Genomic DNA, 15,729 nt, shown 5'->3' on the forward strand with positions numbered 1-15,729 from the left:
TATATATTAAAAAAAAAAAACATTTATTAAAAATGTTTTAATTAATTTGTTTTTTTTTAAAAAAGGAGAGCAATGAAAATGTCAAATCGAATGAACAATACTGAGCTCTCCTGGAGAAAAAAAATAAAAGAAAAAAAAAATAAAGAGATACCCTATTGCAGAGGTGGGCAATCTCGGTCCTCGAGGGCCGGAGTCCTGCAGGTTTTAGAGGTTTCTCACTTCCAACACAAGCTGATTCCAATCAGCAGGATCGTTATCAGGCTTATGCAGAGCTTGCTGATGAGCTGATCATATATCAGCTGTGTTGAAGAAGGGCAACATGCAAAGCCTGCAGGACTCCGGCCCTCGATGCCCACCTCTGCCCTATTGGATATACTGTATTATTAATAGAGAATAAATATAAATAGGACTATAGAATTCAAAAACAACAACACATGTTGCCATGGTAACAAAATTACTTAGGGGTAAAGAAGTGTCATGATAACCCTGATTTTACATTCAGACATCCTCTAGCAGCAGGTTAAAATGACATCTAACTGTTATGTAAAACATAATACACAAAATTCTGACTCATTTCGATTGATTATCACATTGAATGGGAGAAAAATGCACAGTGTGTTGTGGTGCTCTGTAATTCCCATATCAATCACTTTGAAGGAGCGCGAGATGAGACCCTCATCAGACTGAATGCGGTGGTCTGTCGTATTCTTTTCTGCGCCATACGTTAGGAAGGTGACGTGGTTTGCTCATGTCGTGCCTGCTAGCGCAAGCAATCTGTTCTGGCGATGCAAAGTGCATTGGGTCAGCATCTTATTTGGCAGGTTGAACTACCTTAGCTCACTGGCGCTCTCCTGAGTCATCTTAGCCTCAAAGTTGTAAAAGGCGATGGGCAACAACAACAATAATAATAATTAAAAAACATGAATCATCTTGTTAAGCTATTAAGACTTGAATTAAGCTGTAAAGATATGGAAAATGTTTATATTCATAAAATGTGGCTCACAGCAAAGGTAATGGCTGACAAATAATTCTGAGATAATCCTTGCCGTTGGCAGTTGAGACGTATTAAGATGCTGATTAAAGAGCATGATTATTCCATTTTCTTTTAGGTCGTCAATCGTCACATTAAAAAGTAATTTAATGGTCTTCCATTGTTCGCCCATAAACGCTAATAGTCCATCCATATTGGTAGCCAACATACCATTACAACACCCATAATGCTTACCAGGCAGATCTGTCAGAATACCCCCCAGGGAGTCAAATGTGTCTCTCTGTCTTATTCTGGACACAAACTGCTTTTCAAAGTGGCAAAAATAACAAATACAAACACAATTAGAAGGTGTAAACATTTGTTGTCTATTTTGTTATGGAGGGATTTTCACATCATGAAGTCAAAAAGTTAGTCAGACGTAAAGTTAGTTATTTCTATGTGGCAATTCAATGAAAGTTTGAGGAATTAAAAAGTTGCATTGTTTTTAATTCTGTCTTCATGGTTAAGTAGCTCCTCAAGTTGGTTGCATGATTCATAAATGTGGTGCCACGTTTGGGTCCTGAGGAGTGACCAGGCCCATTTTTGTAGGGGTGACTCACCCACTCCTGTCTACTGTCAAAGAATGACATTGTATTTTATAGTGGATGAGTGGTTATCATACATACACCCTCACATTTCTCAGGCTGGGGGTTTGAATCCGAGGTCCTACGGTCCCGTGTGGAGTTTGCATCTTGTCCTGTTGATCTTTGTCACTTGAGCATTTTTTTATGTTCTTACACTACTACATCCAATACACACTTATTGTTTCATTTTTGGGAATATATTTCATCATGTTCTTAGTTCACTGTTGTAAATTGCTGGTGCCAGGCCAAAATCTTGAATCTCCAAAATTGCCACTTTTCAGTAGACCCCAAAAGAAACCATTAACATTGCATCATCAAAGAGAGCACGCCACTTTACAACACTTAACTCATTCAAACCCAAAAACATATAAATACTTCTTTTTTTTTACTTTGTCCTTCACTCCCCAAAATGTATTTAATTTATTTATGTTTTTTTTATTTTTATGCTAGAGCATACAGAAGGCTTTGATGAAGCTTCTGACTTGACGAGGTTGCTTGAAGCAATGGTAGTTGTTACAAATAATGGCCAAAAGATGGTAGCAGAGTATAAGAGATCAGCCAGGGCCATGTTGTACCAAGCCTTTTTTCTCAGTGTTTTCAACAGGTTTGTGAATAATGATGAAACTTATCTATATTGTATTGCAAATTGCTGCAAAACGGAAACAGATACAAATGTATTTTTTTCTTGATGAAAGTAGAGACTCTAATCTTTCTATTGGTAGGTTCCGTTTTTTTTTTTTTTTTTATAGCAATAGAACACACTGTGAGTCTTGCAAAAACAGTCAAAATCCAGTAAAACAGCCGGGAGCAAAAGGGGTTGCTTCAGTGAAAATGGCTGTGAGTGAATGAGTTAAGATTGGTCAATAATTTGTAAAAAATTATGCCCATACGTGTGGACTGACCAAAGGTATAGTCTTGTGAAAAAAATATTACATTTGGCAAATTGTGATTTATGAGGTTCCGACTCTATGCCAGCAATATTTAGCATGATTAACTTTTCCGTGGGTTAAGCAGATGTTAACTTGTCAATGACGGCAGCCAGACGTTCATTGCCAAGTTTAATTCTAAATGGAGACACTGGAAAAGTGAGCTGTAAAATATTCATTAGCATTAAACATGACCGCTGCATCTTTGAGCCAATTCATAGATAAAACTTGGAAGCCCTGATAAATCCGATCTCCGATTCTAGTGTCGATCAATCCTTTCAGTGTACACTGACACACTACTTACTACTCTCACACATCAGAAGCCTCAGCCCAACATATGAGAGGAAAGGGATTGCTTTTAATTCAGACTACTTTTATAGACCTTCTATAAGGCACTCGTTAAAATTATTGTGCAATTCAATATCTTTTTTTTTATTGCATTTTCTAAATATTCTTGTATTATATTAGTTCTTCAAAATATTATGTTGCATTATAATATGTTATCATATCATATCATCATCATCATCATCATTTATCTTCACTGATTAGTCAAGACTTCAAATGGTGCCGCATACACAATCCCCTCCAAAAGTATGGGAACGACATTGCCTTTCTTGTTGTTGTTTCAGATCAAAATACAAGACCCAAAAAAATCCAGCTTTATTTGAAGATATTTACATCTAGGTACATGAAACAACTCAGGCCACCCTCTTTTCAAGCGAGCAAAATTATTGGAACATACAGTGCATTAAATTATCTTAAAGTGAATAATATTTAATATTTGGTGGCATAACCCTTACTTGCAATAACCGCACGAGCCTGCGCCACATTAACTTCACCAGACTTTTGCATTCTTCATTTGAAATTCTTTTCCAAACCTTTACTGCAGCCTCTTTCAGTTTGTTTGTTCCAGGGGATTTCTCCCTCCTTTTGACCTAACTCTTCAGATACTGCTAAATGCTGAAGAGGAGTGTTGACATTTTTCAACTGTGTACAAAATAGTTGCCTCATGCTGATTTTAATCTGGGATCTCATGGTTCAACTCCTTATATTTGTGCCTTAATCAAATTGCCCAAATGTTTATCAAAAATTAACCAAGGGCCAGTTGGACCAAATTATTGTTGTTCTTAATACCCACTATTGACTCTTACAACATTCAAAATCAATTCCAAGTTACTGCCTGGGACCAACGAGGCACTAAGACCTTGCGCTTAGTCTCTGTCTGACCTCCTTCGTCTTCATTGCACGGCTCACAAATCTGTCCTTCACATTAATTACAAAACTCCTCTGTGAGTCCTTCAATCTTTTGTTTGTGTACAAGCGTGCACGTATGTGTGAAACAATACGTCTAACTGTGTTTGCATTAGCCAAATAAGCAAATGTTATATACTATAATTACCATCATTCTGTCTAATATTTTGATTAATAACCCTCGTAATGTTTTTTTTTATGACACATAAGTAAAATGAGACAAAATTTGGTTCACTATTAAAAGTATGATATCTACGTCATTTCTGAATTATTATTTTTTTACTTGCGACCACTCAAAATGTTCAGTGGCCTCAGACCTATCCATACATACAGGTGCTCGTCAAAAAAATTGTATATCCTCAAAGTTGAATAATTCCCGTAATTCCATTCAAAAAATCGAACTTTCATAGATTATCAGGGTCCACTATTTAAGTGATTTCAAGTATTTATTTGTTTATTTTTACATTATTTGGGCTTCCAGTTCTTAAAACCCATTAAAACAGGATGTCAAAAAATTTAAATAATGTGAAGAAATCAACTTGCATTCTTCCCAGTGTTTTGCATGGAAAAATAAAATATGGATGAATGCATGGTATTTTCAAAACAATATGCTTGATGCTTGCTGTTAGCGCTTTGTTTTTTGTTCTGGTGGCCCTCATTTTCATCTTGTAATATCTACTATATATACTATATATACTATATACTATCAAGAGGAAAATGAGGGCCATCAGACCCAAAAACAAAGAGCCAACAGCAAGCATCAAGAAAGCCTGGGCTTCCAGGACCCCCAAGCAATGCCACGGCGCATCGAGGCATTGGTTAAGGCAAAGGGATTCCAACCAACTATCGAAGATTGACATATCGTTTTGAAAATACCATCCATCATCCATCTTTTTTTTCCATGCAAAAAATGACTAGGAAGTATGCATGGTGATTTCTTCACATTATTATAATTTGTCATGGGTTTTATGAGCTGGAAGCCCAAATAATGTAAAAATAAACAAATAAATACTTGAAATTGCTTAAGTTGTGGACCCTGAATCAGATTTTTTTTAATAGAATTACGGAAATTATTTAACTTTTTGAGGATATTCAAATTTTTTTACAAGCACCTGTATATAGTTATGTATTTGTTTTTGATGCCCTCTATGGACAATAAAAGCTATATTGTCCTAAGAGCACAACTAACTATCATCTGTATATATATATATATATATATATATATAAAACCTTCTAATTGGAATATTCACGCACGCACATACACTCATCACACACTCATACGCGTGTGCACGTCACTGTAACGGTGTCCACACACGCTCACAGGCCTGAGCTCTCGATCCCAACCGTGCTTTCTTGTTTTGGTATAAAAATGGGGACATAGGAAGCACATAAGTCAGCTCAACAAAAAAATTATAATTAGCTCTCTACCGTCATCTGGTGTATTATGGCTTTTATGGCTCTTAAGTAAAAAAAAAAAAAATGTTTTCTATGCTTACGTGGTGTCCCAGTGAAGGGATAAATTGGGTAATCGCGGGAAATGCACTATAACACATCAGGTGTACAGTGCATCAAAAAACATGAACATTTATGGTTTATAATGGGAGTCAATGTGCCAAAATTTTTACATTTTTACTCATGTGTACTATAAAAATGTGTTTCCCACATTTAATAATTACAATAACAATTTGTATATGATATTATATTTGATATGATATGCTTTATATTTGATATTAATATTAATAAAAAGCCCAAAATTAGACACTTTCCTTACGAGGGATTTATAAGCATATACTGTAATTCCCAAAATGTTTTGATGGCTCAATGCTTCATCACAATTTGAAATAATACAATTTGTAAAATAGAAGATATATACCTCATTAAAAATATATATGTTGTAAACCAGACTTTCAAAATTGCTTAGACTATTCAGTGGCCATTGCTTTTTTTTTAATGAATACAAGATATCCTCTTTTTTGGGTTGTGTCCTGACAGTATGTTCAAGTGGAAAATATGGTAAGCACTGCGCCGAGACATGCCTGTGCACAAACAACGGCACTTGTAATCCTATCGATGGCTCATGTCAGTGTTACCCTGGATGGATTGGCGAGGACTGCTCCAAACGTAAGACACAAATATATACACAACACAATATCGGCTTGGTTTGCCATTTTTGCTCACATTTCAAGTCATCCCGGTGACATATTTGTGTGTGTATTGTGTTGGCAGCCTGTCCTCAGGGTTCGTGGGGTCCCAATTGCATTCACACATGTAACTGTCACAATGAAGCCCAGTGTAGACCCACAGATGGAGAGTGTGACTGCAGTCCTGGATGGACAGGACTCTTCTGTACTCAGCGTATGTGTCTCTCTCTCTCTCTCTCTCTCTCTCTCTCTCTCTCTCTCTCTCTCTCTCTCTCTCTCTTTCTCTGACTCTCACTCTCACTCTCACTCTCACTCTCACTCTCTCACTCTCGCTCTCTCTCCACCTCACTCACAACTTTAGAAGAAATACATTAACTCTTCAATTAACTGTAAATCACTTCAACTCCATCAACCTTCAGTCAAAATTATACCATCAATCGATCCCTTGACTGATTCACAGATTTAAAACTCTGATATATATATATATATATATTCCAAGATCAGCAATGTCAGCATCCACTGTTACTGTGAATAACCAAGCATAGCCCGTTACATTCTGAGGTGCAGTCACCATCTAGTGGCCGATGAACAAAACTGCATGTCATGAACACAGCCTCAGATTGTTGGTCTCAAGGCCAGACGGTAACTTGACTGCCCACCTCAGTTCTGAGCTCCTGCCTTCCGGAGTGGTGTTAGCGTGTTCTCCTGATGCTTTCTTGGGTTTTCCCCGGATATTCCGACTTGCTCCCACATTCCAAAAATATGCAAATTGCCTTCCCAGAAGACTCTAAATCAGGGGTTGGCAAATAATTTAGTAAGAGAGTCACATGAGAAATTGGAACGCTTTCCATGCAAGGGCCAAACCAACATGCTAAGCTCAATTGTGTCGATTTATTTTTATAATAGACTGTGTTTAGAAAAACAATTAAATTAAATAAAAAGCTCAAACTATTTGAATCATCATCACAGCCCAATTACATGGAAAATAAGTCATGTTTAGTAAAAATTTCAATCAAAAAGTAAATTAATATAGCTGGGTTAGAAAATTTAAGAAAATATTTGATGTTTGGTACTTTTGAGCAACTAAGGAACTGTTTAAGTGATATTAATATATATATTTATTTTTTTAAAGAAGAAATGATATATGTATGTTGGTGATGAATTTTCAGGAGGGTGCATTTGTTAAGCGTATTACAACATTAAACAATGCCTTACAGTTAGTAAATGTTTTATAATGGTGACAATGTTACCCCGGCATCAAGCATTTAATGGATTACGTTTTTATGATTTCCCAAATAATAGAAAATTACAAATAAATTGTAGTAATGGTTCCAATTAAACATAACATAGAGACAGTATATTTTCTGTACTTCCTCAGGCTGTCCAACAGGTTTCTACGGCATTCGGTGTGCTGAAGTGTGTCGCTGTCAGAACGGGGCTGACTGTGACCATATCAGTGGGCAGTGCTCATGCAGGACGGGCTTCATTGGAGAAAGCTGTGAACTCAGTGAGTTTTCATTCCATTGTTTCATTTGCACAAATTGTGAGTCGTGTAAAACCTGCGTTCCTGTGTGCAGAGTGTCCTGCTGGCACGTTTGGCTACGGCTGCCAGCAGCTTTGTGAGTGTATGAACAACGGCACATGCGACTACGTGACTGGAACCTGCTACTGTAGTATTGGATTCAAAGGCATCCGCTGCGACCAAGGTGAGTCTTCTCCCATGTTAACATGCAGGATCACATTGACCATATGGCTTATTATATGATTTAGAGGGATCTTCAAATGTTGTATTTATGAACTCATTCAAACCCAAAAATGTATAAATACATTTTTAATACTTTGTCCTTCACTCGCAAAAACGTTTTTTATGGGGGGTGGTATGCTCAAGCATACAGAAGGCTTTAATACAGCTTCTGACATGAAGAGGTTGCTTAAAGCAATGGTAATTATTAAAAAAAAAAAAGGCTAGCAGGTGGCAGCAGAGTATAAGAGATCAGCCAGGGCCATGTTGCAACAAGCTCTTTTCCCCCTGTTTTCAACAGATTTGTGAATTATGCTGAAACTTAGCTATTTCTAATGCTAATTGCTGCAAAATAGACACAGATAAAATATATTTTATTTCCCTGATGAAAGAAGAAACTCAAATCTTTCTTTTGGTAGGTTCCCTGTTGTTTATAGCAATAGAACACAACATTCTATGGGACTTGCAAAATCAGTCAAATCATCGCATGTTGTTTCTTTAAGAACGCTACGAGGCTTACCTAGCTTTCTTTATAGACGTTTCACATTGTTCAGCTGAGAGCCTACCGTCATTCTACGTCACTACGCACTGAATGCGTTGCGACGTAAATAACAAATAAAGTTTCTACAAAATGTATTAAACTGGAAATTATTTTTGATTAATGAATCTCATAATTATGTTAGTAACAACCAACTAAATAATATAGAGCAAACTTGTCATGACAGTCTTTTTTTTTTGTTTGGAGGTTGGAGGTCCTGATGAGTGATGTCTCCCATCTGGTGGTGAACACTGTTATTACAACTTAAGACTGCTGAGCTTCAGTAAATTTTTAGGGGCCACTCAGTGTGTGACCATTGGTCGCATGCCGCCACCTGGTGCTCATTCCTGACTTAAATCCGTATAGTTTTTTAAAGGTTGATGTTAATCCTAAAATAAAATGAGATAATAAGAATCAGACACATGGAGGATACATCTATGACATTTAACAAGGTCATAAACGTCATCAGAAATGTAACCCAAGTTTGGAGTTTCTTTTTCCAGACAAACATTTTTTTTTCCAGTTTACTTTTGTCTGGAAAAAATAAACTCCAAACTTATTTAAAAAGTAAGACAAGACAAACACCATAGTGCTACTCATTCAACTACTGATGATGCAGCATCAGGAGCAACTGGGGGCTCAGTATCTTGCTCAATAGAATTGAATCAAATACGTCAGGCCCGTTCATTGTCTAACACAACTCGTACATTAACAAAATTTATATTGATGTAATGACTAAAATAAGTTCAAATGAAAATCAAAATACAAGCAGGAAAATGAAAAGCAAGATGGTGAAAACAAGAAATAATGTTTTTGATTCTTGAAAAAGCAACATTGGTCAACAAAGTTGTCAGGCCAGATTTAAATGAATGGACAATTTGTTCCACATTTGAAGAACACAGAAACCAAACACTGCTTTTATTTGTTTGGTTCTGGTTCTGGGAACACTCAATGAGCCAGCACCCGACACCCTGAGGGGTCTGGAAGTCAAATAGGAAAATTAAAAGTCTTGCGAATACAGTATGTGGGCCGAGAAGCATTTAGAGTTTAATAGACGAGATGTAGCATTTTACATGTTGTCCACCAATTGTACTTATCAGCGGCTTTGATGATGGAGGAGCTGAACCCCTACACCAAGATCAGTCCTGCTCTTGCATCAGAGCGTCAAACGGCCGGCGCCATCCTGGGCATCATCTTTCTGCTGCTGCTCATCATGGCCATGCTGGCTCTCGTGGTTTGGTTGCGCTACCGACAGAGAGAGAAAGGCCACCATGTGCCGAACGTCACCTACACACCCGCCCTGCACATCAACTCCACCGACTACTCCCTTTCTGGTAAGCTCTCTCAGCGTATGTTTCTCTCTCTCTCTCTCTCCCTTCCTCCCTCCCTCCCTCTGTGCTCTCTCTTTCTCCCTCCCTCCTTCCCTACCTCCCAGTTCTGCTTCCTTTACATCTACTTCTCTCTGTCTCTCCCTATCTTTCTGTCTTCCTCTTTCTCTTTCTCTGTCTCTCCCTCTTTCTCTCATCCTCTCCCTCCCTCTGCGCTCTCTCCCTTCCTCTTCTGCTCCCTTTATGTCTACCTCTCTGTCTCTACCTATCTTTCTGTCTTCCTCTTTCTCTTTCTCTGTCTCTCTCTCTCTCTCTCTCTCTCTCTTTCTCTCTCTTCCTCCGCTCTCTCTCTTCTGCTCCTTTTATGTCTACCTCTCTCTGTCGCTCCCTATCTTTCTGTCTTCCTCTCTCTCTCTCTCATTCACAAATTTAGAAATGGTCAAATTATTTTCAAGGTTTTAATGCGTTTTAGGTTCATCCAGAAATTTTACCCAAAAGCCTAATGTTCTTAAATTTTTTGTGAGTAGTTTATGTTCTCACAAAATTACCATTGGAGTGTTTGTCTCTCAACTACAGGTTTATGTGTATGAATTGTTGTGCATGAACTAGTCCATAAGTGCTTCCCAGTGTGCTCTATATAAACCGATGAAGTGTCGAGAATGTGCTGATGTCATGTGGCGACAGCAGGGCTTCAGTGCGCTGGCCTGCTCACTTCTGCAGAGTCGTCACCTTGTAACAGCTCTATAGGCCGCTGCTTCTCCAACCCCAGCTATCGCACGCTGGGCCCGTGCACCTACTCCGCCCACTACGCCAAACCGGACAAGAGACGCTCCACCAAGGTGGGCCTACATGACTTTGCTCACACATCATCACAGCAAACATACCATAACACGTCCATCTCAGTTTAGTAGCATGTTCGAGCAAACTACAGAAACTGTGTGGTTTTTCAGTTTAATAAATAAAGATAATAACATGATAAAAAAAGTCAAGGCTTTCCTTTTATTTCCTAGATGAAGGCCAAACGAAGACATAGGAACAGTGCTCCAGAGTGGAGTGCCTATTGTAACCTCAGTGAGTTGGGTCAGTCGCTATTGCTGTTTTTGCTGCAATAAACTTCAATTTTTTTAAAGAACATTTTTGCAACACTTTTCAATTCTTGTTCCTTGTTTCAATTGTTCCGCCCATTCCTTGTTACCACTCAGGCGTATACTGCATTGACCGGCGTTACAGTTACCAAGTGGAGCCACACTACAGAGGTACAGTGAAAGGAGAACCTCAAGTCGTGACATCATCACCTCAGACTCCTCAGCCAATCCGCTCGTTTGAACATGTTCCCCAGACAATGTTTGCCTCTCCTGCATTTTAAACCTCCTCAGCTACGTTTAGACTTTGGAGTGCTGAATGACATTCATGATTAATGTATATTAAAGTAGATGTTTTGACAGAGCTTTGTCTTAGATAACAGTTTGGCTCGTTGACTTTAAATCTTTAAGTTAACAGAGTGACAGACTACTATTTACTTCTATAAAAGTAAGCTGTGTTAAAGAGATTTTAAGTTTCTACTTTGACATTGTGAATAATTAGAGTGGAAAAATGGAATAAAGAGTCAGCTGGGATATCAAGTTCCCTTTGACCCTGAATGGGGTATGCAGTAGAAAATGGATGGAGTTTGGCTTGCTCTCTAAAAACAGTTGGGTCAAAAATAACCCAACTATGAGTCAAAAATGGACCGATCCTCTACTTGGGTCAATTTGACCCAACTTTGAGTCAAGAAATGGGTCTTTTAGTGTAAAACAACTCATAAATATTGATCAGATCCTTTACTTTGGTCATAAAATTGGGTCATTTTGTATAAAACAACCCAGAAAGTTGGGTCAAATTGACCCATAAAGTGGATCGGTCTATTTTTTATCCATAATTGGGTTACTTTTGACCCAACTTTATTTTAGAGTGCGTGCATCACAAAAGATGCATAATAATTAGGGGTATCGGGCGATAATTAAAAAAAAAGAATGTTTTAAAAAAATTGTCATTAAAGAAACTTGAAATTTACCAAAAATTAACGCACTCATTTTTACACCCCTAATAATAATACATCAGCTATATGTCAATGTTATGGTCTTTACAATATTACATCGACAAATGAGCGAAAGAGGTGCATCGTGAAATTCCCCAGTGTCCTCAAAGTAAACTTTTACCCCTCACACAGCGAACATATTGTATATGAACTGGTGCTTACGAATGTGTCTGTTTCTGCAGATTGCAAGTGATTCTTCTCCTCTGTGTGCCAACCCCACCTCTCCCCAAACTCACTCAAGGAACCTTTCCTCCAATGAACATGATCACTGCTTGCTCTTCTTCCTTTCAGCTGTCTTTTAACCTATTTGTTCACTCCTCATGTTGAACCTTTATTGCATATGTTCTTTGAAATGTACCATAACATTGAATAGGATGTTGAGAATATTTATGCTGAGTGCAACCACTGACAGTAAACATTATTGTTGTCTTTGTTCCTGACGTAGACTACATGAAGAGTTCCATGTCCAGCACCTGCTCTCTCAACAGCGAGAACCCGTACGCCACCATCAACGACCCACCCGGTTTGGCGTGCAAACACTCGGAAAGCAGCTACGTGGAGATGAAATCGCCAGCTCACCACCAACACATGGCACACTGCTGTGCGACTACCATCATCAGCACTTCAACAAGCAATGGGCCTGCCAAGAATGTCTACAACATGGGTACGTTACAGTTCTGCACTGCTGGGTTAAAAGTAACCCAAATTGGATGAAATAGCTAACCCAGCGTTGAGTCCAAAAGGGGCCAAGCCAATATTGAGGATTTGACCCAGATCATTTGATCAAGACTTTGATCCAACAAGGGTAAAAACCACCTACAGTATACTGATGAGTTAAAGCTACCAAGAAATTGGTTAAAAACAAAGGTATTGTTGCCTCTACTTAATATGTGCAAAAGGTGGCATACTGTATGAATGAAAACCATGACTGATTGCCCCCAAAATGTATGAGTACATGTGTGTAGGCATATTAGTCGGAAAATATAATGAAACTCACAGTATTTTTCTTAGTCCACATTGTAAGTTGGCTCGTCCGCCATAGAAACAAAAAAATTACATCTATCCAAAAAACACGATAGATTGTGACCAAAATTTCTGAGTACACGTGCAGACATATGTGAATTAGAGTTTGGAAATATTAGAACGAAACTCACAATATTTAAGACGGAAGCGCTGCCGCACATTCATATGCATAACGCTTTCGAATATTATCCAAAATATAGCACATTTTGTCTTACTATTTCCAGACTATGATGATCACGTCTGCACATGGACTCAGGAATTTTGGTCTCAATCAGCCATTCTTGTTTGGACATAAAGTGACGGAATGTTTTGTGTCTAGCGGCCGGGAGCCATCACGACGTGAATAATAAGAATTAAAAAATAATAATAATACTGTGGGATTCGTTCTAATATTTTCAGACTCGTTAGCATATGTATCTATTAATTTTTATGACAATCAGTCATGCTTTTTATTCATAATGCCACCATAACGGACCGGTTGCACACAAACACGGGTTGGCTAGAGGCTGCGTGTTCGCCAGTAACTTCCGCAAATGTCTTTTCACCCCCCTTTGCTTTCTCAAAGAAAGAATATGCAACCTGAGATGCAGGAGTGCTATCTAAATTATGATAATACTTGACAACGCTATAGGCATTTTTATAGCACAATATAAACCAGAATGAACAAACCACGTTATAGCGATGATGTGATGCACAAAAAAGTCCAATATGACAGCGTACATGGTATTTCATCATTTTGGCACTTAATCGGCTTAAACCTTTTTTTCAGGTAATCAGATGCCATTGATATTTTAATGTTCATATAGTCTTATGCCCGCGCGGCAACATCGTGTTGCATTTTGGAACAATATCACCTGCGTGCATAGGCATATTGAGCACTTGTAAAGCATGAAATACGAAATAGAAAATGTTCAACACGTCTCCAAGATAGCTTATTGCTATTCGTTTTTGAAATATGATTTCAATGCATGTGCTGCTCCAAGCAGAGCCGCACTTCACCAAACAGAGCGAGCTCCGCCTGAACACAAGTGCTTTTTCTCCATAGTATATGGACGTCAGAGTGAATTTATGAATAGGGCCTCGGAGAGACCTTTGCCGACACGCTTTATAACAAATTACGATGAATTACGACTACATTTACAATTACAAGCAAATGTGCATGTTGGCGAAACAATGGATTCGCAATTTGTGACAATGGCGAATACGAATAACTACAAATAATTACGAACACAAATGTGACACATTCCCACTAATTCCGAACCCTGTTGAACTCTGGCGAAACGCAACTTTCACAACGTTCGGGGATAGGGGTTTTAGAGTTGGTAAGTATGCTAATACTGCCCCCTAGTGACCAAGTTGTGCACACCAGAACGAGAGTCACAATGTGCCAAAAGGAGAAAGTTTGGCAAATACTGTGTAATTCTTTTTAATTAAATGTCATTACCGTATGTTTTTCTAGAAGTATAATATTATAGAGTGCTATTGTTCTTATTAAAAATGCAATAAATAAATATAATGCTCTATAAGGAGCGCATAAATGACAACGGCCTTTTGTCTCTCCTAGAGCCCACCATCAGTATCATCCCCGAAGGTGGCGGTGGCGTGGTGGTGCCCGTTTACCCGCAGAACCCTTATGACCTGCCCAGAAACAGCCACATCCCCAGCCACTACGACTTGCTGCCCGTGCGGCCCAGCCCCTCTCACAGCCACAACCCCCCTCTGCCCGGCAGCCCGACTGGCTCATTGCTCTAGTCTAGAACACCCCGCAACCTCACACGGGAAACGTGACCATCCCTGCCCGTGCCCGCCCCTGTGAACTGGACGGAATCCAGTTTGACATACTCTGCTTGAAACTGTCAAGAGGCCATATGTTTTTGTAGAATTCGGTATGTGCCAAAGGAAAGGGAAAGGACAGCAGATGTGAAGTGCAGTGTCTACTGCACTACTATTTGATATTTTATCATTGTAAATATATTCGATTTTAGGTGTTATGTGCCATGAAACTTTTGTGTTTTCACTGTAACCCCCATTATAAAAAAAAAACTCAGTAGAGGAAATATAGGCATACTATCCTTGTATACAGCAGTGTACCTTTTTGCGGTATGCAGTTTTTCATACATTCGCCAGTGGAATTGATCTACTGGCCTCTTTGAACACGTGCGCACGCACACACAATGCAGTTTTGTACGTGTCAACAAGTTAGGCTGATTCAGCTTGTCCAGTGAGCGTACACTGAAAAGGATGAACGGACACAAGCAAGCAAACCAGGTTAACACAGCATCAATACACTATTTTTACATTGTTTCTTCTTTCAACTCTCTGTATGTACTGTAGAAAAAGTGTTGTATTGGCTGTGCACTTTGTCCACTTGTAATTGTTTATTTTATTTTTGTTTTGTTCTTGCATCAAGGTGAATACACATGCATGCCAAAGACTATTCTAATAGTTAGCCAGCAATATCCTTATTTCATAACTTGGAGCCTATGGGATAGATGCCACGGACCGACTTCCAGTCCCAACACTGAAACTCCCACTCCTGCGTCCCCCAACCGCGTGCTCGCGCCCACCATTGACGGGAACACGCAACCGACAGGCACAAGGGCGGAAGCGCAAGCAACCGGACGCGGCCCACACGTCGCAAACAGCGACCGCAAACAGCGCCGGTGTGTGAAACCCGGAAGTTGAAGTCCCGTCTCCTCCGTGGCATATATCCCATTGAATCGTCTGTCAAACTCCACAAAGGGCCGCTCGTAACTACATAGCAGGTTTGATTTAAAACAATTAGGTATAAACCAGGATTAGTTGATTTATTCAAGCAACTTTTATTTGTTAATCTCCCGGTCTAACAAAGAGAGGCTTCCATTTTGTGGCAATGTTAATGATCCTTATTTACTGATCAATAGGACTATAGTATAGTAAATATATTTATGAGGCTCCACTCACATAAATCGGTTGCAAATTAAGTTTCACAACTTCACACAGCAATAAGATGACATCTCGACAATCAGATTTGTTTCTTACTTGAATTAGATTCTGTTAATATTCCAATTGGATCCAGTTATACCTTCTTTTTTCCAATCCAAATTAGAT

General features: G+C 38.8%; 1 protein-coding gene across 6 annotated transcripts in view; it reads left to right on the forward strand.

Annotated features, from left to right (window-relative positions):
* Positions 1-15,713, forward strand: part of LOC144049959 (multiple epidermal growth factor-like domains protein 11) — a 122,998-nt gene extending 107,285 nt beyond the window's left edge. For 3 of the 6 annotated variants that reach the window (XM_077562717.1, XM_077562716.1, XM_077562721.1), the window contains 10 exons: positions 5,784-5,912; positions 6,018-6,146; positions 7,311-7,439; positions 7,510-7,638; positions 9,312-9,545; positions 10,224-10,378; positions 10,550-10,619; positions 10,742-10,795; positions 12,062-12,280; positions 14,204-15,713. In XM_077562717.1, coding sequence (XP_077418843.1) covers positions 5,784-5,912; positions 6,018-6,146; positions 7,311-7,439; positions 7,510-7,638; positions 9,312-9,545; positions 10,224-10,378; positions 10,550-10,619; positions 10,742-10,795; positions 12,062-12,280; positions 14,204-14,391 — 1,436 coding nt within the window. In that variant the 3' untranslated portion in view covers positions 14,392-15,713. The remainder of the gene's footprint in view (positions 1-5,783; positions 5,913-6,017; positions 6,147-7,310; positions 7,440-7,509; positions 7,639-9,311; positions 9,546-10,223; positions 10,379-10,549; positions 10,620-10,741; positions 10,796-12,061; positions 12,281-14,203) is intronic. The other 3 variants (XM_077562718.1, XM_077562719.1, XM_077562720.1) reach the window with 3 other exon arrangements.
* Positions 15,714-15,729: the final 16 nt, after the last annotated feature.

Source organism: Vanacampus margaritifer, chromosome 4, assembly GCF_051991255.1.
Source record: "Vanacampus margaritifer isolate UIUO_Vmar chromosome 4, RoL_Vmar_1.0, whole genome shotgun sequence".
Taxonomy (NCBI): domain Eukaryota; kingdom Metazoa; phylum Chordata; class Actinopteri; order Syngnathiformes; family Syngnathidae; genus Vanacampus; species Vanacampus margaritifer.